General features: G+C 42.6%; 1 protein-coding gene across 3 annotated transcripts; it reads left to right on the top strand.

The window, feature by feature from the left end:
• Positions 1 to 97: 97 nt before the first annotated feature.
• Positions 98 to 24547, top strand: GTSE1 (G2 and S-phase expressed 1). 3 transcript variants are annotated; one of them, XM_075927669.2, is made up of 12 exons: positions 98 to 455; positions 2150 to 2233; positions 4658 to 4715; positions 4798 to 5413; positions 7697 to 7843; positions 8912 to 9065; positions 14011 to 14385; positions 14657 to 14729; positions 16639 to 16890; positions 19167 to 19347; positions 20923 to 21057; positions 24009 to 24547. In XM_075927669.2, the coding sequence occupies exons 2-12, from the start codon at positions 2155 to 2157 to the stop codon at positions 24090 to 24092; spliced, it is 2154 nt and encodes a 717-aa protein (XP_075783784.2). In that variant the 5' UTR covers positions 98 to 455; positions 2150 to 2154; the 3' UTR covers positions 24093 to 24547. The 3 variants fall into 3 exon arrangements, with proteins under 3 accessions (XP_075783784.2, XP_075783780.2, XP_006120474.3); XM_075927665.2 differs by lacking the exon at positions 98 to 455 and adding an exon at positions 482 to 687; XM_006120412.3 differs by lacking the exon at positions 98 to 455 and adding an exon at positions 484 to 687 and having other exon boundaries at positions 8912 to 9059.
• Positions 24548 to 25968: the final 1421 nt, after the last annotated feature.

Here is a 25968-nt window from a genome sequence, read left to right on the forward strand (position 1 = left end):
CCCCACTGCCTGGTATCTGCAGCCCAAGGACTGCCTCCACGTCAGGGCCCAGACGCCCCGCAGACTGGCCCCCCACACTGGGGCAGGCTGCCCGGGCGGGAAGGGATTGCTGAGGAGGGGCGGAGCTAGCGCGGCCCTCGGGGAGGAGGCCGCGCTGCAGCTGAGGGGAGGCTGGCTCGGCCTGGGGCACACAGACGCCCCGGCTCCGGGACAGCGAGTTGAGAACAGTTTCGATTTGGCGCGCGCAGCGCCAGACTCCGACTTGCGGACCGGCCGCGAGCGGCGGGTAACGGCGGCCAGCGCCTCGCTGTGGTGCTGGCTGAGGCGGTGACGGAGGAAAGGACCTCAGGGGAAGCCTGGAGCAAACCAGGGCCAGGGGGCGCTGCGCCACGCCACGCCGCGCCGCGCCTCAGCGGAGTCATCCCTCCTGAACTACGAGTCCCGCCATGCATTGGGTTCGTCTCGCGCCGCCCGAACGTGGGCAGCTGTGGGTCACGAGGCTGCAACCTCGTTTAAACCGACCAATGAGGAAGCTGGCTCGTTGACAGTTCTGCGTGTCGGTGGCCGCGAGGAATTCAAAAGTGCTGCCGCGGGCCGGTTCCCTTTTAAGGGGGCCGCCATTAGGGGGTTCCAGCGCGACCCGAGGGCTACACCTGGTGCAGCGCAGAGTGCGGGACGGTCTCGGGGGTGAGGGCGGCCAGGTGGCCTGTGCGGAGTCGGGGGCGCAGGGGAGGCCCTGGGTGGGGGGTGAAGGAGTGAATTTGGGCTGCGCGTGGGGGTCCCAGAGCGGAGGGGGGCGCAGGGGCTTGGCAGCCGAGTGGATGGGGACCAGGCTATTGCAGAGCGGGCTGGGAGCTAGCAGAGGGTGCAGGCGGTTCCCAACCTTTTCCAGATGGGGACCCATTTTGACGATTCAGGAAGACTTGGTGTCCCAAGGCAATGCAAAAACGGGGGGAGGAAAGGGGGCAGAGCCATCTCGGGAGACACTTGGCGACCCTTTTGGAAAGTAATGGTGACCCATATTTGGGTCCCGACCCAGAGGTTGGGAAACCCTAGCCGCATACACAGCTGCCAAGTCCCCACGTGCCTGGGCCCATCCCAGCGGAATCGTTATGAAACGAATAATCTCTCTCCTGCAGCCTCATGCCCTTGGCAAAGATTTGTAGCAGGCTCCCCTAGCCAGTGTTTAAATTCTACAGAGCTGGGGGCCGGTGGGCTTCTAACTTTGCTTAACTGAGAGGTATGTTTGCTACTTCCATCCACGAACTAACTCATGGAGGACACGTATCTTCTATAAAAGGGACCCCATTTAATCTTTACTGTGGTGAGGCTCACCTGGTTTAGCTGTTACTAAGGCACGTGTTTCTAAAAAATATGTAGTGTTAAGGCCCAATGGTCCTGAATACAACAACTGCCTAGGTAGTCCATGGAAGCTACTCTCCCCTAATAAGGTGACTATATTTCCCAAAAGGAAAATGAGACCCAGTTAGGGCTGGCCCAAGCTGCTTGCCTGAGATTGGGCTTGGTAGCCTACTCTTCTCGTCTCTTCTCCCCCCTCCCATGCCCCAGTTGCTTGGTGCTAGGCCTGGGCTGCTGCTTCTCCCCTCCCCCCCATGTTCCTCTGCACCCTACTTTTTTTTTTATTACAAAATTGGGCATTTGTCCTGTTTTGCCAACTGATCAAGGTGACAAATGCTCACATCAAGCTGACTGGTACGGGGCTTATAAAAGAGAATTTCCTGACCAAAATGAGACATACAGTCACCCTAACTTAGATTGAATGAATAGTTTAAAACTTGCATTTCTGTACCAGAGATCAAAGTACTTAGTGGTGAAGGAACAGAATTTGGACACGGTATGTGAAGCAAGCAGAAATTTTTATCCTACAGCGGTAACACTGAAGACCTCTAATCTCTGAGCTGGGTGTGGAGCTTTGTTTTACAAAGCTCACACCAGTATATTTGTGAGTTCTGCAATTTCATCTGATTTGATGAGAAGGGAGACTTTAGATTTGTAAAATTTATTAACCTCGCAGTCATGTGGAGGACTCTGGGTGATGTTAACTGATCCAACTCTCTATAGTTATGGATATCAAAGTTTGCACTTTTTTGAACAGCACCTATATTTGGGTCCCTATGATATTTTGCAGGTTCTATGGAAGAATTAAAAGACATATCAGTAGGCTGGTCAAGTAACATGGCTGAAGAAAAACTGGATGTTTCCAAGAACAGTGGTAGGTTGAAAATCATTGTTTAATTATCTTGTAATTTTCAGCAAGTACATAACTTGGATTCTCTGGACCACAGTGATGTATATATTTTTTTTAGGTGCCTAAAAGTGCCACCACTCAAATCTTGACTATCTCTTCCAAATGTTTGACACCCACCCTGCCACCTGAAGACTGCAACCCTAATCTTAGATCTGGTTGACCAGCTACAAAACTGACACCCTTTACCAGGAATTATCTTTTTGCCTGGGATTCACTCTATCCCTGCCTTACCCTCTTTTCCTTTTCTTCCATATTCCAGTTAGAGCTAGGAATGTTAAATTTCGATTAATCAGTTAATTGAGTAGTGGATGGAATTTCCATGGACTACTTGATTAGTCAATAGTGGGGAGTGGGGTTACTCGTTATCCCCGATGCGTCTCTGCCTTTGAAATGTAGCAAGAGCCACCCATGCGAACCTGATGCAGTCCCCATTCCCGCCAGGTCCGAACTGCTGTGACTCTGTCTTCACATTTCAAATAATTTTGGGACCGGGTTCCCTGCTGCACTTCTGCCTCCCCTGTCGATTTCCCCCCACCCCAAGTACTGTGGAGATGGTGCTAGGGGGAACCGGCTTTTAAGCAGCCCCCCCAGCACTGGCTCCTGCTCCCCTTCTCCCCCCTCCCCCCATTGCTGCCTCTGATATAGAGGCAGCAAGAGAGGGGGGATGTGAGTAGTTGATTCGATTACCTAATAAGCCTATGCTTATTGGGTAGTCGAGTCAACTATTTGACTACTCTTTTACATCCATAGTTAAAACTCCTTTCTAACATCAGGTAGGGATGTTAAAGACTGATCAACTAGTCAATTCCCTCCTCCCCCGCCCCCTCCTTGCTGCCTCTGTCAGATAGAGGCAGCAAAGGGGGGGGAGGCAGAGAGAGGGTACTTGAAAGCGGTAGCACTGCCCCTTTGAAATGCCGCCTCGGTGTTTGAAAGCAGCAGAGCCCCACAGTAAGCTTGGGCTAAGCTGTGGCACTGAACACGTGGAGCCCGGGGTCAGTTGGGATCAGCTGGGGAGTCTCCAGGCTCCAGTGCGGCATTTCCGCGGAACCTGCTGTGAGCTGGGGAGTCCCCAGGTGATCCCGGGTTCTGCTGAAATGCCATGCAGAGCCTGGGATCAGATGGGGGACTCCCCTGCTTTGCGTGGCATTTCAAAGCAGCAGCACAGCATAGAGCCCACGGTCAGCAGGGGACTTTGGAGTCTCCCGCTAACCTCAGGCTCCATGCTGCACTGCTCTTTGGAATGCCCAAGAGCGCTGGCTGGGAACTCTTGTGCATTTCAAATCTGGCACTCAAGTGCAGCCCGAAGTCAGCCTGGGCTGCATGTGGAGTTCCACATTCCTCCTTGGAAATGTACAAGAGCCCCAGTGTACATTTCAAAGGAGGAATGCGGAACTAGTGCCTATCCATTAGTCAAGTAATTTATGGAAATTCCATCAACTAGTCAATTAACTGCTAGCTAACATTCTTAATTCCAGGTAGGCCTTCTTCATTTTAACCTAACTGCTATTGTCTGATTTGTTTTGTAACTTAAAACAAGTCCTCTTACCCTCTTCTTGGTGGGAGGGTGGAGGTCTGCTTTCCTAGCTGCTGTTTCATTTCTTTTCATGTTCTTTGTTTTTTAAACATTTGAGAGGCGGGTTACATTTCACCCTTTTATTTTTCTTCCAACTCTGACCCATTCCAATCTTGTGCTTTCCCATTTCACCAAAACTGTTCTAATTAAAATAGCATTCTCACTTTTCTGAATCTTTCTGCTCTCTTTAAACACAATTAAACAGCCTATCTTCAGCTGCAAACGTATAACATTTAGTCGCTTATTTTAATTGTTTCAGTTGAGTGCATTGCACAATTAATGGGTGATAAAGAAGCCACCTTTAATCTGAATATTTTCTGACCATCAATTTGATATCTGTTCCATTCAGTGTTAAAAGTATTTCTGGTCGCTTTCCCAAAGGATTCTCAGTAACAATTTTGCATTGTACAACCTTTGCCTGATTTTTAAATGTTTCTCTCTGTTGCTGTATGACTTCCCCAAAACAGAAACTTTCTACTGACACAAGAACACTGGCTAAACATACAGTCTTGTCAAATGCGAACTAAAGCTAAGATATTTTTCTAATCTTTCAATTTTAATCATGTTCAGTGTTTCTTGAAACAGATATGTTCAGAAAGGTGTATGGTTATTGATCCGATGAAATAATTTGAATTATTATCACAGTTAATTTTAAAGGCTGTGAACTTAATTAAGATCAGGTAAGTTTAAAATAAAATTAGAAGTAACTTAAGTTTAAGGCCAATGCCAATTGGCAGTGTTAGAAACATACTGCAGTGCAAATTGTGTATATCCTTGTAACTAAGAGTCACAATTAATTGTTATATTTTTTTCAGACTTTCCCCTTCTAAGTGATGAAAAATTTGATTTTGACCTTTCACTGTCTCCTGTAAGGTAAGCTAAGTATTTAAGAACAGGTACATATTTGAAGTGCAAAGGATTTTACAACATCTTGATTGACTTGTCTGTCTTATAGTGGAAATGAAGATGAAGTATTTGTTGGACCTCTTGGGCACAAAGAAAAATGTGTTGCTGTCAGTATTGAAGCAACTAAAAATGCTGAAGAAAGGATCTCTCAAACTCCTGTTAAGCTTATGTGGAGTCCTCTTACTGGAGAGAAATTTGTGGAAATTTTTAAAGAAGCTCACTTGTTAGCACTGCAGCTAGAAAGTGGCAACAAAAATGAACAGAACAAAGTCACTCAATCAGAAGGATCAAAACCCAAGGTTATAGAAAAATTTGTGCAAGAATCCAAGTCAAAATTAAAAATCTTTCAAAAAGGAAACCTACAGAAAAGCCCGAGGTCTCTTAAAAGGGAGACATACTGTGTGTCAGAGAGCCCAATTTGTCAACTGCCACCTTCATTTCAGAAACGTTCAGATTTACCTGTGACACCAGTTGGCAAAATACGTGCCCTTCAGGCTCCTCCAAACACATCTAGTCCTCTTAAAATCCATAAATCTCCTAAAATACCTATTTCACCTCTAACCCAAGAACAGCAAACTGATGGAAAAAATAGAAAGACAATAAGCAAATTGCACACCAAGGCCTCATCTGCTCTTGGAAAAAGCAATCAGCTGACAGTAGAAAAGGTAAAGAATTTTATTCTACACCACTTATTACTCAGTTAAATAAATGGTTGACTTAAGTTAATACATCTCTTCATTGTTTGAGATAACCTCAAATAGAAAAATGATTATATGCAGGGCTTGACAAACCACAGTGAAATCCACTTGCCAGCCCCACTCTGCACATGCATGCACCGCTGGTAAACGGGGCAATCTGCTGAAATCTCCATAAATGGATTTGTCGAGCCCTGATTATATGCAAAGAGCTGGCAAATGCACAAGTTAAACTGAAGGTGTATTTTAACTTGTAATATCACTGCGAGGAAGCAGTAATTATTATAGTGGCTAGAACTGCAAAAAGGAGGTGGGTTTTTTTGTTTGTTTGTTTGTTTGTTTGTTTTTAAGCAAATTGACATTTTTACTCTTCTTAATGCTCAATGTTCCTGATTCCTGTATTTAACACATTGTCATCCTTCTGGTAAAATATTTGCTGTCTTGGTGATTTACATACCAACAAGCTCTTTACTCATATTAAACTATCTTCAGGATTGACAGTAATAGGCATAGCTCTGTAAATATGGCAGTAATAATACCTTCTAGTCTTCATACACCTCCTATTTAGAACAGGATTAGCCAAATGCATAAGTTTGAGCAGACCCAGTACAACTGCTCAGATAGGTTAGGGGAAGCAGTAACTGTGTCAATCATCTGCCATGTGCATATGTCCTGTACAGGATGGTTTTTCTCTCCTATCCAACTAGCAAGATACTTCCTCCTCCTCAGTAGTGCACACAGAAGGAAGATGTTGGCTCCTTATACTTGAGAAGGAGGGTGAGGAACTTCTGCCATACGAAAGGGAGCAGGAGAGCTTCTGTTGTATACCCCTTGTTTCCCTTATCTTCTATCCCATAGCTTTGATATTTTTGCTGACCATGTGACCTCAGATGCTATTTGGAATATACACATCAGCTGTGCAATTTAAAACTTTTAATGTCTAACAGTTTGATGATTTTTTTTTTTTTTTTTTTTTTTTTGCCTGATTGGTTCTTTCTTCTTTGGGCTATTAGAAAGAAGAGTTTGTGTGCCTGCCTTACATTATGCCCACATCCGTAGGCATAATGTGCAATTGTTTTAAAATAGGTAACAGGCACTGCAGTGCCTGGGGATGAGCATTGGCTGAAAGAATCCCATAGAGCAGGGATGGGGAACCTAAAGCCTGGGGGCCAGATGTGGTCCCTGCCTTGCCTGGATCTGTCCTGCAAGGATTAGGACTTCCCCTCCAGCTCCCCTGCCATACCTCTGCAGAGCTGGAGCACACAAAATCTACTAGCCTGGGCCCCCTAAAACTCTAGTGTCTGAGGAGGATATAGGGAGTATCTTTCTCAGTCGGGGGCCACATCAGTGAGGGTTTTGTTTTGGGTTTTTTTCGTTTGTTTGTTTGGGTTTTTTTGCTTCGCACTTGTATGCGGCCCCCCGACTTATTCTTCTGTGGGTCAGTCGGTCCCAAAACAAATAAGGTTCCCCACCCTTGCTATAGAGACTATAGGTGACCCCTGCACTTACAACCTAATTGGTTCTTGGAGAACTCTTGTAAATCAAGCCGTCATAAGTTGAACCCTTATTTCCCATAGGCACAATGTTATAAATGGCACTTCTATTCCTGGAAACCCATTTCATACCTTAAAAATACAGTAGTTTGTAACAGCCAGCCATAGCTCCCAGCCCTGCCTGCTGTGATGCTCATGAGGCCACGCGGTGGGAGAAGCAGCCGCCCGCTTTGCCTTCTGGGAGCTATAGACCCCAGGCTTGAGAGGCCACTCTAGGATGGAGTAGGGCAGTTGCTAGGGACAGGCTGTGCAAGTGTTCCAGGCCTGCAGCAGCGCTAATCAGGGCAAGGCCCTGGCCTGGCGGGGTACCAGTTCAAACGCCGCCCGCTGCTGGCCGGCACTGATACTGACGCATGGAGTCTGTGTTATATGCCATCGTAAATGTGGGGGATCGTTAGTCAGGCGGTCACCTATAATTTGTTGCAAAGAAATTGTCTTATGTTGATTTATCTCACTTAATTGATTTCAGTAAGCAGGAACATAAGTCTGCTGGGTTTAATGACTTTAAAGTCCAATAGAGTTTAAATACATTGAACTTAGAATTTTTATATCTAATCACATACTTGGTAGGTTCAGTCTGCTTTTCTGTTGATTGGTATAAAATATGGATTATTGAATAAATCAGCTTATGCAAAATCTTTACAGCTACTGAAATTGTAATTGCTTTCAAGTAATTTTTTTAAAAAATTGAATCTAATAGCCAAAACCTGTGAAACACTTAAACAGTATGGGGTCATCTGAAGATCTGCTTTCTGACAAATCCAGTGTTGCTTCAGATGTATGTGACTCATCATTCAGTGGCAGCGCCTCATTACAAGACAAGCAAACTCTTCCTTCTCAAACCAAGGTAATAGCGAGTGTTAATATGATTGCGGAGGGAAAATATTCTTAGAGTACTGGTGATTTTTACATACATAAAAACAGAGAAGGCAAACCCCAGCTTTTTCACTTAGATGTAATGTCATAGTTGTGTCTTATAATGAATTTAAGATAAAATTTCTTTCTACAGTTGTAATTCTTCAATGGCTAAATTATACATCAATGCTTTTCTAATATTTGTAACAGATAAAAATAGCTAGATATTGTGTTAGCATGAAATATAGAATGTATTATTAACGGGCAAGGAAATGCAGATAATAGACCTCATAGGAGGCTTGTGAATTTTCATAGTTCCCTATTGTGCTACTTGGAAAGATCGTCATTTTTCTAGCATGCAAGCAGAATAGCAGTGACAGAAGCAAAATTTATAGGAACCATAGTACTACAAAGCACTCATGTTTACCAGAAATTTCTTTATATTTTTTTATATATAATAAAATTCTGTCTCAATTTTGCTAAAACTTGTACAACACTGCAAGCCACTTAATATTGTCTATGCAGTTCACTGTGCCCCTCTCCCCTTTCATCAGAGGTGCCTGATCTCTTGGTAGTGGATACTCTTAAATGAAATACTGACCACTTTCACCAGATCTATCACTAATGGAACAGTCTTAGTTATAACCATCAAACTTTCCTGATCTCTTCTCCTAAGAAAAGAATTGTAATAACATGGGATATTGGGTGAGGTGCAAAGAAAAGATGCATAGCACCTAAAAAATTAATGGGATAGTACACCGAAGTTAATCTTTATTTATTTCTTTATACTTAAAGACTTAATCTTGAGCTGGTCAGGAGGTGAGAGGCTAAAAATCAAAGACCTATCCCAATTCTATATAGGAACTTAGGTGCCATTTTTTTTATAGCAGTGTGCTTTTTACTTGTAAGTATATTAAAACGAGATTATAGAACTTTTCTCTGGGATAAATGAACACAAGGACTTGTAATGCATAATGATATAAAAATCTAGCAAATGAAAATGTTTGCTTAATGTCTTTTAGATAGATTAAATTAATTTAATCTTCTTCTTTATTCACAGTTTGGGTTGAGAATGACACAGTTAAAACCTCCTAGTACTGCTAATGGTCCTCTAAGAAAGAACACCTCATCTTCATCATCATCATCAATTTCCAGCATGAACTCCAGTTTGAATTCAAGTTTGTCCATCTCTCCCATAGGGGGAAATGGTAATGGTTAGCGCATCTCTGCTAATCTAATGCAGTTTTTTTGACCTGCAGGTTCCAGAACATGTTTAGTTCTTTCTCTATTTCTTGCCATTTCAGAGCAATAGGCAGTCATTGGGATGAAGTGTTGTAGCTGTATTGTTCCCAGGATATGAAAGGCAAGTTAGGTGAGGTAATATTACCTTCCTAGACAATGAAAGATATCTTTCATTGTCCAGGAAAGTACATGCAGCTCTGTGTACCTTCTGCCAACAAAAGTTCGTCCAGTAAAAGATATTATCTGAACCACCTTATCTCTTTGCGGTTGACAGGAGAATAAAACTTCATGTACACTAACTAAATCAAGTTCTTGACTTCTAGCACCTGAAATAAACCAAACTTCAGAATCAATGAGGCCAGTATCTAGGGATGTCAATGTGTAGTCGACTACACAATTAACCAATAAGTTTAGGCTTATTGGTTAATTTTATTGACTACACCCAATCCCCCCGCCCTCCAGGTGCTCCTGTATCAGGCAGCCGGGGGAGGGGAGAGAGTTGGCTTTTAAGCCGCCTCCCCATGAACACTGGATTCGTGGAACCGCCTGCTCATCACCACCACCAACTACATGCTGCTGCTGCCTCTGATAGAGAACGTAAGAATGGCCATACTGGGTCAGACCAAAGGTCCATCCTGCCCAGTACCCAGTCTGCTGACAGTGGCCAATGCCAGATGTTCCAGAGGGAGTGAATGGAACAGGTAATAATCAAGCGATCTCTCTTCTGCCATCCATCTCCACCCTCTGACAAACAGAGGCTAGGGACACCATTTCTTACCCATATAGCCATTAATGGACTTACTCTCCATGAATTTATCTAGTTCTCTTTTAAACCGTGTTATAGTCATAGCCTTCACAACCTCCTCAGGCAAAGAGTTCCACAGATTGACTATGTGCTGTGTGAAGAAGAACTTCCTTTTATTCGTTTTAAACCAGCTGCTCATTAGTTTCATTTGCTGGCCCCTAGTTCTTATATTATGGGAACAAGTCAATAACTTTTCCTTATTCACTTTCTCCACACCACTCATGATTTTATATACCTCTCATATCCCCCTTGAGACTCCTTATCCAAGCTGAAAAGTCCCAGTCTCTTTAATTTCTCCTCACATGGGACCCGTTCCAAACCCCTAATCCCTTTTGTTGCCGTTCTCTGAACCTTTTCTAATGCTAGTATATCTCTTTTGAGATGAGGAGACCACATCTATACGCAGTATTCAAGATGTGGGCGTACCATGGATTTATATAAGAGCAATAAGATATTCTCCATCTTATTCTCTATCCCTTTTTTAATTATTCCAAACATCCTGTTTGCTTTTTTGACTGCTGCCACATGCTGCATGGACGTCTTCAGAGACGTCTTCATGATGACTCCAAGATCTCTTTCCTGATTAGTTGTAGCTGAATTAGCCCCCATCTATTATATGTATAGTTGGGATTATTTTTTTCCAATGTGCATTATTTTACATTTATCCACATTAAATTTCATTTGTCATTTTGTTGCCCAATCACTTAGTTTGTGGGATCTTTTTGAAGTTCTTCAGTCTGCTTTGGTCTTGAGCAAAAGCTTGAGCAGTTTAGTATTATCTGCAAACTTTGCCACCTCACTGTTTACCCTTTTCTCCAATTCATTTATGAATAAGGTGAATAGGATTGGTCCTAAGACTGACTCTTGGAACACCACTAGTTACCCCTCTCCATTCTGAAAATTTACCATTTATTCCTACCCTTTAACTAGTTACAAGACAGGAATCAGTCTATGAAAGGATCTTCCCTCTTATCCCATGACAACTTAATTTACATAAGAGCCTTTGGTGAGGGACCTTGTCAAAGGCTTTCTGGAAATCTTAAGTACATTATATCTACTGGATCCCCAGAGAGGCAGCAATGCAGATGGTGAGGGAGGCAGGCGGAGCTGGTGCACGTGGGAAGCCAGCTTTCAAACCAGCTCCCTGTGTATATTGGCTTTCACATGAGCCTTCCTTCCTCCTTCCCCCAGCGTGCTGCTGCCTCACAGGCAGGCGGGAGCCAATATATGTGGGGAAGCGGCTTTTAAGCCAGCCCTCTCTGTGTGCTAGCTCCATGGAGCTGTCTGTGTGCTCTCTTCCCCGCTCCCACCACCACCTGTGCAGTAGCATATGGAGCTTCTGTTGGCAGTAGGCCCAGGTTCACCAGGGACAGAGGCTGCTCCATGGGATGCCAGTGCAGCTTCCCTTGTGGATCAGTTCCCACCTGACACTCTGTGCTGATACCTCTGAGACAGAAGCAACGGTGTGGGGAGGGCAGGGGACTCCACAGCGGTGGGTCCAGGAGCGCACGCATTGGCTACCAGCCTGCCTTCGGGGACTATCTAATAATCGTGTAACTGCTAAAATTTGCTAAAATTTAATCAGTTAATCGCTATCTAACATCCTTACCAATATTTACAAATTAGGATCTGATACAATTAATGTCATCCATAATGGTTCTTTTCTAGTTAGAATTATCTTTAGCCACAAGAACTTCTAAAGGCCACAGTGTAACATCTGATATAGAGAACCAGTGTTATGATGTAGAGAATAAAGGGGAGGTGGAAAAGTCTGTTACTCAAGCCCTGACTTTTTTTCTACAAAGACCATCACAGTAAATTTTTAATTATGGCAAACTAAAACAATAATATCACAATGGTTGTGGTTAACACAAAAAAAGATTCAGAGGGGAAGCCCTGTTGGTCTGTAACAAGAACAACTTAAAAAAACCCAAGTAGTCTAGTAGCACTTACCATCTACGTGTTTTGTTAATCTTTATCATGTATCATGAGCTTTCGTGGGCAAAACCCACTTCTTCAGATGACTGGAGTATAATAAGTTCAGATCCAAGAATAAATAAATGGGGAGGGGAGGGGGAAGAGAAGGAAAAAGGGGACGGGAGGAAAGAAAAGAGAGACAGTAAGTAGATAGTTCAAATAGTTACCAAAAAAAAGACTAATACTATTTGTCAAAGCTTTCAGGACTTACTAGACACAACAATGGAATACAATCTCTTACAGTTTCTTGAGCCATTATAAAGCAATACTAAAGCACAAATCTTATACAGCCTCTCCCCAAGTTACGAACCAACACTTGGTCCATAACTCGGAAGTGTTCGTAACTCGGATCCCATAGAGTTACATGGCGACTGCACTGTTCATAAGCACGGATCGCCATTCATAACTCGGATCCGTATTTACAACCGCTTTGGTCGTAAGTGCGGATGGTCATAAGTGGAAGTGGTCGTAACTCAGGGAGCGGCTGTAATATTATTTAATTATTGGCAAACTTGCCTGGCATATCTCGGGCTTTATTTGCATGTTCCCATCCGGCTGCCATTTTTAAATTCCCCTTTGTCTGAATGAACTGCCCGCAGCTACACGCAGCAGTTTAAAGTTAATCTGAACTAAATCTTTAGTTCAGATTAACTGTTACTCCATGAATTAATGAGCTGGTATAGACATACCCTTAGGTGATAAGGTGCTATAGGACTCCTTGTCGCTTTTGCAGATTTATACTAACACGGCTACTTTTTTGATACTTAATTGACTTTCATATGCTGTTGCATCTTTTTTTAGTAATCCAAGAACATAATAAAATGCAGTGTACATTTAGAGGGCAATTATTTTAGAATTTGTGTTTGTATTTTATATGATTTGTTTTTTGTTTTAAGGATCAGAGAGGAGGGATATTTTTTTTTTTAAATAAAACTGAAAGAGTAAAACCTGCTACTAATTTCTTGTGAATTAAGAGATTTCATGAAGTAAGGAGAGAGATGCACCTGGAAGAGATTAAAATATTTGGGCAGCATTATTTGGGAAACATTTGTGCTTGGCTCATGCAGCTCAACATACTTGGAAAGTCTTTGAGAAAAGGGAAGTGGGAAGGGGAGGGAGATGGTAATGTTCAAAGAAAATGTTAAGTAACACATGTCCTAGAAATATTTAATGTGAATGACTAATCAAAAAACTAAGATTTTTAAGTGAATAAATAGCCTGTTAAAACTTGTTTCTTAACTTTTACACTTTTTTAAAAAATACTGTTAATTAGATTAGGTAAGAAGACTTCATTGACTGTCACTTAAGATATGTATTTCAGGTAGCCGGGCCTACTACATTGAAAATACAAGCTATGCTTAAATATAACTATAAAGAACGAATATTTAAGTGCTTCTCAAAATGCCTTGCTCTTTCATTTGACCTGGAAGCTGATATTCTGAATGGCTGTGTCTACATTGGCACCCTTTTCCGGAAAAGGGATGCTAATGAGAGAAGTCGGAATTGCAAATGCTGTGGGGGATTTAAATATCCCACGCGGCATTTGCATGAACATGGATGCCGCTTTTTTCCGGCTCGGGGCTTTGCCGGAGAAAAGCGCCAGTCTAGATGGGATCTTTCGGAAAATAAAGCCTCTTTCGGAAGATCCCTTATTCCTGATTTTAGGAGGAATAAGGGATCTTCCGGAAAAGGCTTTATTTTCCGAAAGATCCCATCTAGACTGGCGCTTTTCTCCGGCAAAGCCCCGAGCCAGAAAAAAGTGGCAGCCATGTTCATGCAAATGCCGACTTGTCTCATTAGCATCCCTTTTCTGGAACAGGGTGCCAATGTAGACACAGCCAATCATGTCAAGACTAGTCTGAAGCATCAAAGACAGCCATTTTGTAGACTTTTTCCGACAGCTTTTGTTCAAGGATTTCAAAACTAGTGGCTAAACTATTTTAAAACCTTTAAATTGTAACCGCTGCAAAGTTCAGGTGCTTGAACACTTACCACAAATCATTGCATAATGTTTTCATATCTTCAACTGTTCTTGAGTAAATTTAGACTTTTGTAATTTGTTAAATGTACCTTGTAACCAATTGTGGGGGAAACAATTGCTGAACTTCTGGTTAACTGTGCTTTCTATTTTTCAGCCAAATCAAGTGTCTCTTCAAAAATTTCTGTGATCAACTCCAAACTCTCTAGCACACAAAGACTGGCTATGGTTAGACCGATCAGAATATCATCTGCGCAGGCTGTCCATTCTGATGTATCCTTCAAGCAAACAAGATTAGTTAGCACTCCCAAAATCTCTACTGCTGGGAATTTAGCTAAACCTTCAGCTTCTATGACAGGATCCCAAAATCAAGCCAGTGGAATTCAGAGACTGAGCTCCGTTCCTAATCTGCAGAAGATACCTCAGCAGAACAAAGATGGAAGTGCAGCTAAAGGAAACACGTGCCCAAAAGGCAAGACTAAAGTTATACTCACACCTACAAATCAGGTTAAGGTCCCTAAGAGATGTGGAGGTAAGCACACATTTTGGAAGGCTGTTTTTTGTTAACTTGGCTTTTGATTTTGACATTACTTTGAACACTCCTCGTGCTATGTGCTAACTCAGAGCGAGATATATATATTTATTGTTCTAAAGCTGTTGGGATGGAATTATCATGTGACTTGTAGGTGTTTGTTGAAAACTAGAGTAATATAGTGTTTGGTTGTGTATTTTTGTTGTTCGTTTGTTTGTTTGTTTTGTTTTAACAAGGTAGTAACGTAGAATAATATTTTCTCTTCCCTTAGGTTCATCATCAGAAAATATAGCATCAAAAGTAGTGGAGCCAATCAGATTACTGTCTTGTGGTACATTTGGAAGGTAATGTTGTAATGTATTGGGTCACTTGCATGTTTTTTTAAGTATATCTACCTTTTGAGAATGTTGTATTAAGCAACTATGTAACCTAAACTTTGAAAGTGCAGGTCTAATTACTTCAAACTACATTGGAAAGTTGTTTTTTTTTGTAGTCCTCTGGTGACTTCCTGTTTTCCACAAGCAAAAATGTTAAAATTTGCCCTGGGATATGAAGTCAGTTTGGTTCTCCTAGGATTAGGTAACGTAAATGTCTAACTGGAATTAATTAACTATTCTGATGTGTGAGGGAATAGAATCAGCTCTCACATAGCAATGATATTTCTGCAGAGCTAATGTGAGGTATGGGGGACTCTCTTTTCCCCCCTCCCCCCCTCATTTGACTGAAGGGTGGTGTGTGGTCTTTTTGTATTTGGTGAAGTCAGCTTTGAATATAACCAGGAAGCAAATCTGAGGAATGTTTTCACATAATACTTATTCACAGTAGAATTTTGGTGTGTTAGCTATCAGGTATTTATGTAAATGTGTAACCGCTGGAAATGTTAGTGGTTACAGACTTACATGCGGGGGGGGGGGGGGGGGGAGGACACACCGTACACGCAGGAAGTAGATTTTAAACCAGCTCCCAGCTGAGCATCAGCTCCCTCCTGCCACCTCCCTCTGCTGCTGCCTCTATGGGAGGCAGCTCTGCTGGAGCAGGCTTCACACATGTATCCGCTCTCGCCTCCTCCCCTGCCCATCCCACTGCCTCTGATCAGGCTTATAGATTTAACCAATAAGCCTGGGCTTATTGGTAAATCATGTAATCGGCTACACGTTTGACATCCCTAGTAGAAGTGCTTTTCAAGTTTGTTAGATTATTTCCTCTTCTGTCTCAAATTAATATGAAATTTTCACAAGTGAAGATTTAATGGTAGGGAACCTCTTTTTGGTTGGGGGCCACTGACCCACAGAAAAATCAGTCGGGGGCTGCTTGCAAGTAAGGGGGGGGGAGGGGACACCAAACCAAACCCTTGTTGATTTGGCCTCCAACTGAGAAGCAGAAAGACACTCCACACATTTCCCCCACATACCAGAGCCTAAGGGGCCCTAGCCTAGTAGACTTTCTGTGCTCCAGCCCTAAGGGGAGACAGTGGGGGGGCGGGCTAGAGTGCCAGCACGAACACCCTAATGCTGGGTGGGGGAAGAGTCCTGATTCTCTGGGGCTAGATCCAGGGAAGCCCAGGTCTGGGGTCTTAGGTTCCCCACCCCTGGTTTAAAAGAGCTGTTAACTGAACTCTAATTGTGATGTGACCAGCTCCAGCATAAAACATCAATCCACTCTTAGGCTACGTCTACACTGGCCCCTTTTCCGGAAGGGGCATGTTAATTTCACCTATCGTCGTAGGGAAATCCGCGGGGGATTTAAATATCCCCCGCGGCATTTAAATAAAAATGTCCGCCGCTTTTTTCCGGCTTTTAAAAAAGCCGGAAAAGAGCGTCTACACTGGCCCCGATCCTCCGGAAAAAGCGCCCTTTTCCGGAGGCTCTTATTCCTACTTTGAAGTAGGAATAAGAGCCTCCGGAAAAGGGTGCTTTTTCCGGAGGATCGGGGCCAGTGTAGACGCTCTTTTCCGGCTTTTTTAAAAGCCGGAAAAAAGCGGCGGACATTTTTATTTAAATGCCGCGGGGGATATTTAAATCCCCCGCGGATTTCCCTACGACGATAGGTGAAATTAACATGCCCCTTCCGGAAAAGGGGCCAGTGTAGACGAGCCCTTAAGGTTTAGTTATGCTAACACTTTCATATCTCTTTTTGTATTTTTAAGCCTGCCTTCTGTTTTGTTGTTTCTGTTGTCTGAGTAGTATTCAGAGTGAAATTGTAACAAGTTTCTAGAAGCTTTCAGTTAAATTTATATTGCTTGTTTTCCTTTAGTGGTGTGGCTGTTTGCACTCCTGTCAGACCTTCTGAAGATGGGGCCTCGCAGAACTCTTGTCTTAGTTCCAGGTCCATTTTAACTACTCCAGCCAGTATAAAACGTTCTGCTCTGCCAACACCCGCTAGTCGTCGTATCTCAGGAATTCCAGCAATGACCCCTAAAACTGTGCCAAGATCTGTTTCCTCTCCACATTTTAAGTCTGTACATCAAGTCTCCAGTATGTCCTCCAAAAAGACTTTTGCAGCTGGGTAAGATGCCACAGGTGTAACATGGTCCTATTGAAGTCTATTAAAATTCCTTTGACTTCAGTGGGAAGAATTTTGTCCCAGATGTTTAGACAAGTGACACTATACACTCACATATAAGTGATTTCATGTATTGTTGAATAGAAGCATGACAGTTAACTATATTATTTTCCTGTTTATACTTGTTGGTCCTTTCCAACTTAATTCTCTAAGAGTGCGTCTAGACTATATTCCTCTTTCGAGAGAGGAATGCAAATGAGTGAAATGGAAAATGCAAATGAAGCACTGATTTACAAATCTCATGCTTCATTTGAATAATCTCTTCTAATCACTTTTTCAGAAGAGAATTTTTTTTTGGGGGGGGGAAGCAGTTTAGACAGGGCTCTTTTGGGGGAGAAAAAACAAACAAACCTGTTTTGAAAGAAACCTTATTCCTAAAAAAATAATGAGGTTTAGAGTTCTTTCAAAAAGGGTAGGGGGGGGGTTCCCCCGAAAGAATCCATCTAGGCTGCTTTTTAAAAAAAAAATTCTGAAAAATATCTCTTCCGAAAAAGCGATCAAAGAGATTATGCAAATGAAGCACAAGATTTGTAAATCCGCACTTCATTTGCATTTTCGATTTCCCTCATTACTTTCCTCTTTCGAAAGAGGAATGAAAGTTTAGATGCACCCTAACATAGTTTGGTTTGCCTGAATCCTTAAAACAGAGGATAACGTTGGACTCTTGCAAAAATAGCAAAGATAAACACTTCTTAATCCATCATTTGACCACATCTTCAAACTACCTATGAATCAGCTTGAACTATGTACATCACAGAACTTGTATCTGAGGAATTCTGCTGCTTTCAGCAAACTTACTGGATGCACAGTGACTTCAGAAGTAACTTTGTTCCAACCCGATGATACTTCCAGCTATGTGAAAGATAATGCAGGATCTAAACATGACAGTATTTTCTAGATAAGGAAAACCAGCAGTCAGTTAAGTGGTCTAGTCATGCCATAGTTGAGACAATTCCATGCGGAATCTGGGTAGCACCATCACATTTCTTTATCTGCTTACAGAGGATGCTTTCTCTTCCATAAGTCAACTCAATAACTTTTTACAAGGTCCAAATATATTCTCACAGTTTAAACTAGTGTATTTATAGCAGCCTTGTAGTGCTGGTTCTTCAGTAAAACTTAACTAGCCTTATATTTCAAATAAAACCTTTGTCTTCCAGCATAAACCAAACATCATCATGCCTGATGTATGTCCCTCAGACATTCAGTTACTTCCTCAAAGTACACGTCCAAAATGCTCTTTCTTCCCTTTCCCTTTTCCAACTCCACTGTCATCCCACTTGCAGCTTTGGATTCCCAATCTATCCCTGTATATTTTTCCTTTTACCAGGTATTGAACTGAATTATTTCAGTGGCATGCAGTAGTGGCACCTCTCTGATACAGCAGTCTCTGGATAAGCTTCCAGAAACTTAAGCTAAGATTTTCAAGAAGGTATCCTAAAAATATCCACCAAATATGGATTGCCCATTTTGCTTTTACACTGTAGACAACTTGTCCACTTAAATTGTAATTCAGCAGAGCAGGGGACAATGTCTTTAACATCCTTACCCCACAGAACATAAAGACTAGTTGATAGGCACTGCAGCATTCCACCTCATGGAGGAATGAGGAACTCTGTGTACAGCCCGGGGCCAGCGGGAAGTCCCACTGACTGAGCAGCATGCAGGTGCCTTCTTTGAAATGCACAAGAGTCCCCAGTGGAGGCTCTTGTGCATTTCAAAGCCATGGAGCCCGGGATCAGTGGGGGACTCCCCAGCTGATCCTGGGCTTCTCTGGCATTTTCCAGGGAGCCCAGGGTCAGCTGGGGAGTTGTGTCCCCCCGTCCCCTGCATTGATCCCTGGCTCCATGGCTTTGAAATGCATAAGAGCCCCCACTGGAGATTCTTGTGCATTTCAAAGAAGGCACTCACATGCAGCTGGAGTCAGAGGGACTTCCCCCAATGGGGGCTGTTGTACATTTCAAAGAAGGAATGCGGAATGCCTATTGACTAGTCAATTAACTACATTTTAACATCCTTACTGTGGGGTGCATAGTGTGCTTTTGAATGAATAAATAAGACTTTACTATTAGACTGAGGTGCTCACAAAATGAGGAATAATAAAGTTATCAGATTGCACTTTAGCTTTGTAGAGCAGCTAAATAACATGAACCTTACTTTGTCGATTCTTTATTAGTAATGCTTAATTAACACCTCTTAAATACTTCACTTTCCTCCAGTTTTAAACAGGCTAGAGACCTCAAGACAGAAGTATCCTCATTTGAAGATGACTTGTCTCCTCTACCTGTGATACCTCTTACACTTGACTTTTCACCAGAAAAGACTACAGAAATAGCAGAGAATGCAATACAAGAGACTGAAGTGCAAAAGCAGCCAGCTGAAGGAGCACAAGCTAATGAGGTAGGTACACTGAATCCATGAAAATGTGACCTATCTACTAACTAAAAAGTGCTCAAATTTTGAACCAAACCAGATTAGGTGTACGTGCACCCTCTAGAGTTAGCTTACACCATTAACCACCATTTCTTCATTGCAATAAATGTTCCTTGAAATTAGTTTTCCATGTCAAATTTAAATTTTCACTCTTACCTGTACTGGGAAGCCCTTGTGTACTTAGTGTTTCATGACTGGATCCATATCACATGAAGTAATTCCAGTCACAATTACAAAATATACAGGATGAAACTCTCTTAACTGGGATTCCATGGTCGGATTCCTGCTGGGCCGGCAGGGCAGTGAGCTGCCCGCAGCAAGCTGATGGTGGGGCCACCGAGGCACGTGGCAGTTGAGCTGCCAGCGGAGTTGAGACACCCAGCGCAAGGCTGCCTGGCGGGGCTGGGAGCTTTGGTAGGTTGGTGGGGCAGGGAGCTACAGCGCATGGCACTGCCCAACTCGTCCTGGAGCCATGCTGCCCAATGGGGTTGGTTTGCAGGGCAGTGTGGCCAGCAGGTTGCAATGAGCTGGTCAGGAGGCCAGTGGGGCTGATGGCAAGGGTCCAGAAATGACCTCCTCTGGTCCAGCAAAATTCCTTAGCTGTGATCAGTCAGGTCTTGAGGGTGTTGAACCAGGCAGGTCCAACCTGTATCTGTTTTTGTGCAGTATTGAATGTCTGGAAGTAACTGAGAAGAAGTCTAAACCAGGGTTGGACAATAATTTTTTACCAGGGGCCACTTTGGAAATTTTTGAAGTGGTTTCGTGCTGCCCCAGAAGGGGCGGGCCAGGACACTTCGTTGCTTCCCAACCCACAGACCCTGACTGGTCTCCTCATACTCTGCCCCTGTCCTGCAAGGAGCATGCGATGTTTAAAAGCACCACACCCCTTGCAGGGCAGGAGGAGACTTTGTGTGCTCCAACCCCAATCCAGGCCAATCAGGGCTTGGAGTCAGCGGGAGTGCAGTCTCTGTGGGCCGGATCACTTGGCAGGCTGAATCCAGCCCATGAAGGCTCTTTTGTCCACCTCTGGTCTAAACTCATATTTGCTGGAATAGCAATTTGTTTGCAGATGTAAGGCATATACTAGACTAACTACTGTTCACCTGTAGCTATTTTCTCTGGTATCCTATTTACAGAATGCTGAAGGCTTGCTGTGGGCTTTGTGTTAGTGCATGTAAATAATAGATAATCAAAATCAAATTGGATATAGTTATGAATAAAGCTAGTTATCTTGTTGAGCTATTTCATTGTCAAAATGTCAGTTAAAACTGAATTGAAAAACTGAAATATGAAACTTGAGAATATTTTTCAAATATGATTTTATTGCCTACATAATACTTAATCACCTCTGCTCAACACACTAATCCTACTTCACTCACCAGACCATGCTGCCTTACCTTTAGGATAGTCGATATATAACCATCATTCTTCTGTTAGTAGGTTGTTTTTTGTGGCTTTTTCCCTGTAAGTCAATAACTGGCTTACCTACATTATTCTGAAGGAAGCACAATAAACAGAGAAAAATAAACTTTTTATTTCTAGGTCTTCTTGGTTGATGTTGGAATAGTTGAAACTCCCATTGCTTCTTTGGAATGTGAAAGCATACCTCTTATTGACCTTTCTAATACTCCGGAAGTGAATAAAGCTATTCCACTAAAACCTATTGTGGTAGGACAGGTAAGGTATCTCAAACGTATCTAAATTGTTTGTTTGCTTTCCACAAATGCATAACGTTGTTTTTAAAAATTATTTGTATGAATTTGTATGTAGAGTCGTTACAGGAGAGACATGAATATTGTATATTAATTATTCGTGGCACTAGTACTTTATATTTAATACGACACCTTTTGCTAAACTGAATCCAATTTATGGAGTAAGCTAGGATATCTGTTGTTGTCATCTCTTATACTAGAGATTGAAAGGGAAGTGAGTGGTTTTTTGTAAAACAGCTACGAATGAGCCTCAGTTAATGATTGCAAATACCTTAATTACTTAGCCCTGCATGATCCACTTTTTCTGTGTTGTTTTTGAAAGCCAAAAATACTTCCTGCATCAGTTACGATTGTAGGAACACGGCGCTGTGCAGACTCACTAAAGTTCTTTTAATAGCAGTGGTATCTCATGATTGCTTTTTTTTTTTTTTAAGTACATATTGTGAGGGCATGCAAGGGTGGATAGAATCATCCTATGGATGCAGCCAGTCAGGAAGTCACATTCAGAACTTTTATCTTCTCATAGAAATACCAAGTGCTATTGCCAGCCACCCTGGAATTACATTGTAGGGCAACACTAGCAAGCTCCCATTCCAGGGGCCCCTTGGCTACGTCTAGACTGGCATGATTTTCCACAAATGCTTTTAATGGAAAAGTTTTCTGTTAAAAGCATTTGTGGAAAAGAGCGTCTAGATTGGCATGGACGCTTTTCCGCAAAAGCACTTTGTGCAGAAAAGCATCCGTGCCAATCTAGACGCGCTTTTCCACAAAAAAGCCCCGATCACCATTTTTGCAATCGGGGCTTTTTTGCACAAAACAAATCTGAGCTGTCTACGCTGGCCCTTTGGGCAAAAGTCCTTTTGCGCAAAACGGGAGCAGCATAGTATTTCTGCAAGAAGCACTGATTTCAGACAGTAGGAAGTCAGTGTTCTTGCGGAAATTCAAGCGGCCAGTGTAGACAGCTGGCAAGTTTTTCCGCAAAAGCAACTGCTTTTGCGGAAAAACTTGCCAGTCTATACGCAGCCCTTGTGTATCTGATATTGTGCAGCCCTGCCCGGACAATACAAGCTCATATAGTCTGTCATTTAATAGATGATATTCACAAATCTTTTTCTCAATCTAAACATGTTGGTTTAGATAAAACAATAAATTTTTTATTAATTGCATAATGAATGAAGCATAAAAATTAATCTCAGAGAAATAAAGGGTAAAATGTGACTAATACGTAACTTAACAAGTGAATTCAAAGGTAGCCAAGATCACTCCAGACTACTGATGCTTTCTTTGATTTCCAAGTGTTGTTGATGCTGTGAATAAAGATGAAGGGGGAGAGAGATCTTTTGGGAAGGGAGAGGCGTTCCCCATTTTTACATCTCATTTGAGAATGATCTCCAGCTGGGGTCCAGGAGACTGAAAGTTTGAGAGATGTGAACTTCCAACTATTTCTTTGCCAAAATGTAAATTTCTCGCTCACATCCTTTTTCTTGACAAAAATGGGCCCTTAACCAGATGTTAAGTCTGTTTTTATTTTGTTGCCAGCTAGCTGAGGCATCAGTTTTGTCTGTTATCTTTGAGGAACCAATTTGGGCCTGCTTTTCGAAACTTGAAGTGTGTCTCAATAATTCTATACAATGTTGGCACACATTTTACAAGGAAAATAATGATCAGCACATTATGGATTTTGAAATACCTAACTAGCCATGCTGTGTACAAAATTAATTATAGTTTTAATAAAAAGTGACCATTGGGACACACTATTACTGGGAAACGGGATAATAGTAGCAGGGAAGGGGGGTGGATAGAACCTATATCTCTCTGACAACTCCCAACAGTCAGCAAAAGTGAGGGGTGATCTACTATTCTGGCTTTTGTGAATCCCTTTCTTAAGACGCACCTCTAAAAATATGAATACCTAACTCTGGCTTTGAATCCCAGTAATTATTTTTAAAAAAATCCTAAAGCCTCAGTCCTCATGTGATTTTTTTTTTTTTTTTTTTTTGCATAAATTCTTGGTGGTGGTCTCTAGTTTTGTTGCTACAACTGAGGTAAAGTGTGGATGGGTGGGTGGGTGGGTGTGTAAATAAAAAAACTTTTGGGAGCTAATTCAAATCTGATAGACGAGCATTCCCTGATTCTTTTTTTTTAAAATTCAAGGTCTTTCGGGGTTGGAGAGTAGGTCTCCTTTTATATAGCACCGCAGGCTCTGATTGGTGCATCTAGGTGCTGCTGAAGTAACTTTTACAGTTGGGTGAAGACTCTTAATTGAACACCTAAGTGTGGTATAAATTAAGGATGTAAAAGACTAGTCGACTATCCGATAAGCATTTGCTTATCAGATAGTATTTTGACTAGTCAATAGTAGCGCTGCCACTTTGAAACCCCCAGGCGGCTTTTCAAAGGGGCAGCTGCTGCACAGCTCATCCATGGATCAGCTGTGTGGCGATTGCCCCTTTGAAATGCCGCGTCTGAGGCGATTCAAAGGGACAGTTGTGGAGCTTGGGGTCAGCTGGGGACTCCCCAGAGACCCTGGGTTCCTAGTGGCATGCAATGTGGCATGGAGCCTGGGGTCAGCAAGGGACTCTAAGTCCCCCGCTGACCTTGGGCTCCATGACTTTGAAATGCACAAGAGCCTCCGCTGGGAACTGTCGTGTATTTCAAAGTAGACACCAATGTGCAGCCCAGACACATTTCAAAAGAGGAATGCGGAAGTGCCTATCGACTAGTCAACAGAAATTCCATCATCTAGTCAATTAACTGGATTTTAACATTCTTAGTGTAAATATTTCTCTTCAAACACCTGCACTAACATTAGGGTAACTGGCTGCAATTATCCATGACCCTGCTAGTCCCATGTGTGGAGCAACAATCTGACCAAGATACTAGTTAAATATTATGTCATTTCATTCTGTCTTTCAGCTAATAGATTTGAGTTCTCCTCTAATCATGCTGAGTCCTGAAGTGAACAAAGAGAATCTGGATTCCCCTCTGCTGAAGTTCTAAACTAACTCAGAGTTGAACCAAAAATGTATCACAGTACTAGCATCTGCAATCTTGATTTGATGCATTAGCTGTCTTAATAGTACTGCATGGAGAGAATGTCCTGCAATGGAATCACATTCAGTAGTAAATTAAAGGAACTTGTGTTGACAAAAGGAACTAGAATAATCTGTTCAGTGAATCCAAATTGGGAATATTTGATTAATGGAACTGTCTTCGCATTATTGAAGATCTGTGTAGTTTTTTTTAAAGTTTTGTATGTCTTCTTTAGTAAATTATTTTGTCTAATCATACATAACAACCTTTTTCAAAGGGTTTGCTAGTAAATAAAATGATCTAAAGTACTAAAATTAAACAGAAAATTACAGTTATTGTGGTAGTTGTCTTTATATCTAATATAATGGTCTGTATATATTTGAAGCCATAACAAGTCTGGAAATAAAATGTGTTTGGGCCAACATGTGTTATATGCTAACTGTGCCATAGAATACTTCAGGAGCCTAAAATAACTACATTCAGTAAAAGCAACTGGCCATAAAGATTCATTAACATTATTCTAATTATCTGTCTAAGATGGTAGTGCCAGAACTTTGCACAATGCATGTAAATTGAGGGACCTGCATTGAAGGCTTTTTCTGTAACAAGTTTAGAAAATGGAAAGAGTGAAGTCTGGTATGCCATATCTTATGTGGAGGCCCTAGGAGTGGACTGACAGCTTTTTTTAACCCTTCCATTAACCGAGCTGTGCTTTGTTATCGAAGGTAGCAACTAGGGATGTAAGTGACTAGTCAAGTTACTACTTGATTAGTTGCTTAGCCCCTGTTGCCTCTATCAGAGGCAGAAGGGAGGGGGGAGCAGGAGCAGCTGGGGGAGGCAAAGCAGGGGAGTGGGTATGAGTCAGGACTCAGCTGTCCTGGGTGATTCTTGAAGCATTTAAAGGGCAGAGCCGCTGAGGGATTAGCTCCTGGGGAGCTAGTGGCATGACTCCTGGTCAGAGGTCCTACAGGGTTCTCAGGCAGCTGCCCTGCCCCTGCACAGGATCCAGAGGCCATGTGCATTGGTGACAAAGAACCTGAGGGGAGAGAGGAGAATGGTGCTTCGGTTCTTCAAACAGGCAACTACCACTAGTCAGAAAACTACTGATGGAATTGTGCTGGGGGCAGGAACAGTGCATGAAACAGGATTCCCTGGGTTCCCAGCTGATAGAAACGTTTGGCAGCTACTTTCCTGAGCGGTGGCAGTGGGAGCATGGGGCAAGCAGAGAGTCTGTGGCTGCAGGCTGAATCCAGCCCCTGGGCTGTATTTTCCCCCAGCCTATATAAGCTATAAAAGCAAAAGTTGAAGAATAGCCACCTTCCTCATCCCTCTTCAGAGTCCCTGCTCATGAGCTGTAGTCACTCCTCACTCTAGGAGTGATAGAACAGATTCCTCAGAAACTTTGGGACATGGGTTTTTCTTCCATTACTTCCTTATTCCTTCACCAGAAGTTTGCACTCTATCCTGGATCTTCAAGACCTCAATTCCTTCATAAAGGTAGGATGCCAGATGGTCTCCTTAGCTTCCATCATTTCCTTCCCTGGATCCACGGCCCTGGTACATTGCCCTCATACTGAAAGCTGTGTATTTTCACACATCCATTAGTCAAGTCCACTTTGGAATACAAGGGTCAAGCATTACCTTTCTCAGCAGCCTCCCAAGTATTCAAGAAATGCAGAGCAATGGTGACAGGCTTCCTACACGAGCATCAGGTGCAGATGTTCCTGTACCTTGCCAAATGGCTTACAAAGGCCAAGTCATGAGTGCAGTTAAAGGAGCAAGAGAAAGGCAGTCAGCCTTTGATGCCCTGGGAATGCAGGTGTGCTGCCTGTCCCTGACTCTA

The sequence above is a fragment of the Pelodiscus sinensis genome, chromosome 1 (assembly GCF_052426305.1).
Source record: "Pelodiscus sinensis isolate ZL-2025 chromosome 1, ASM5242630v1, whole genome shotgun sequence".
Taxonomy (NCBI): domain Eukaryota; kingdom Metazoa; phylum Chordata; order Testudines; family Trionychidae; genus Pelodiscus; species Pelodiscus sinensis.

Excerpts from the sequence above, each read along its gene's own strand:
- GTSE1 (XM_075927669.2), top strand. The coding sequence starts at position 2,155 with ATGGAAGAATTAAAAGACATATCAGTAGGCTGGTCAAGTAACATGGCT. Across the intron at positions 4,716-4,797 it reads CTTTCACTGTCTCCTGTAAG|TGGAAATGAAGATGAAGTAT; the intron begins GTAAGCTAAGTA and ends TCTGTCTTATAG. Across the intron at positions 9,066-14,010 it reads CATAGGGGGAAATGGTAATG|CCAAATCAAGTGTCTCTTCA; the intron begins GTTAGCGCATCT and ends TCTATTTTTCAG.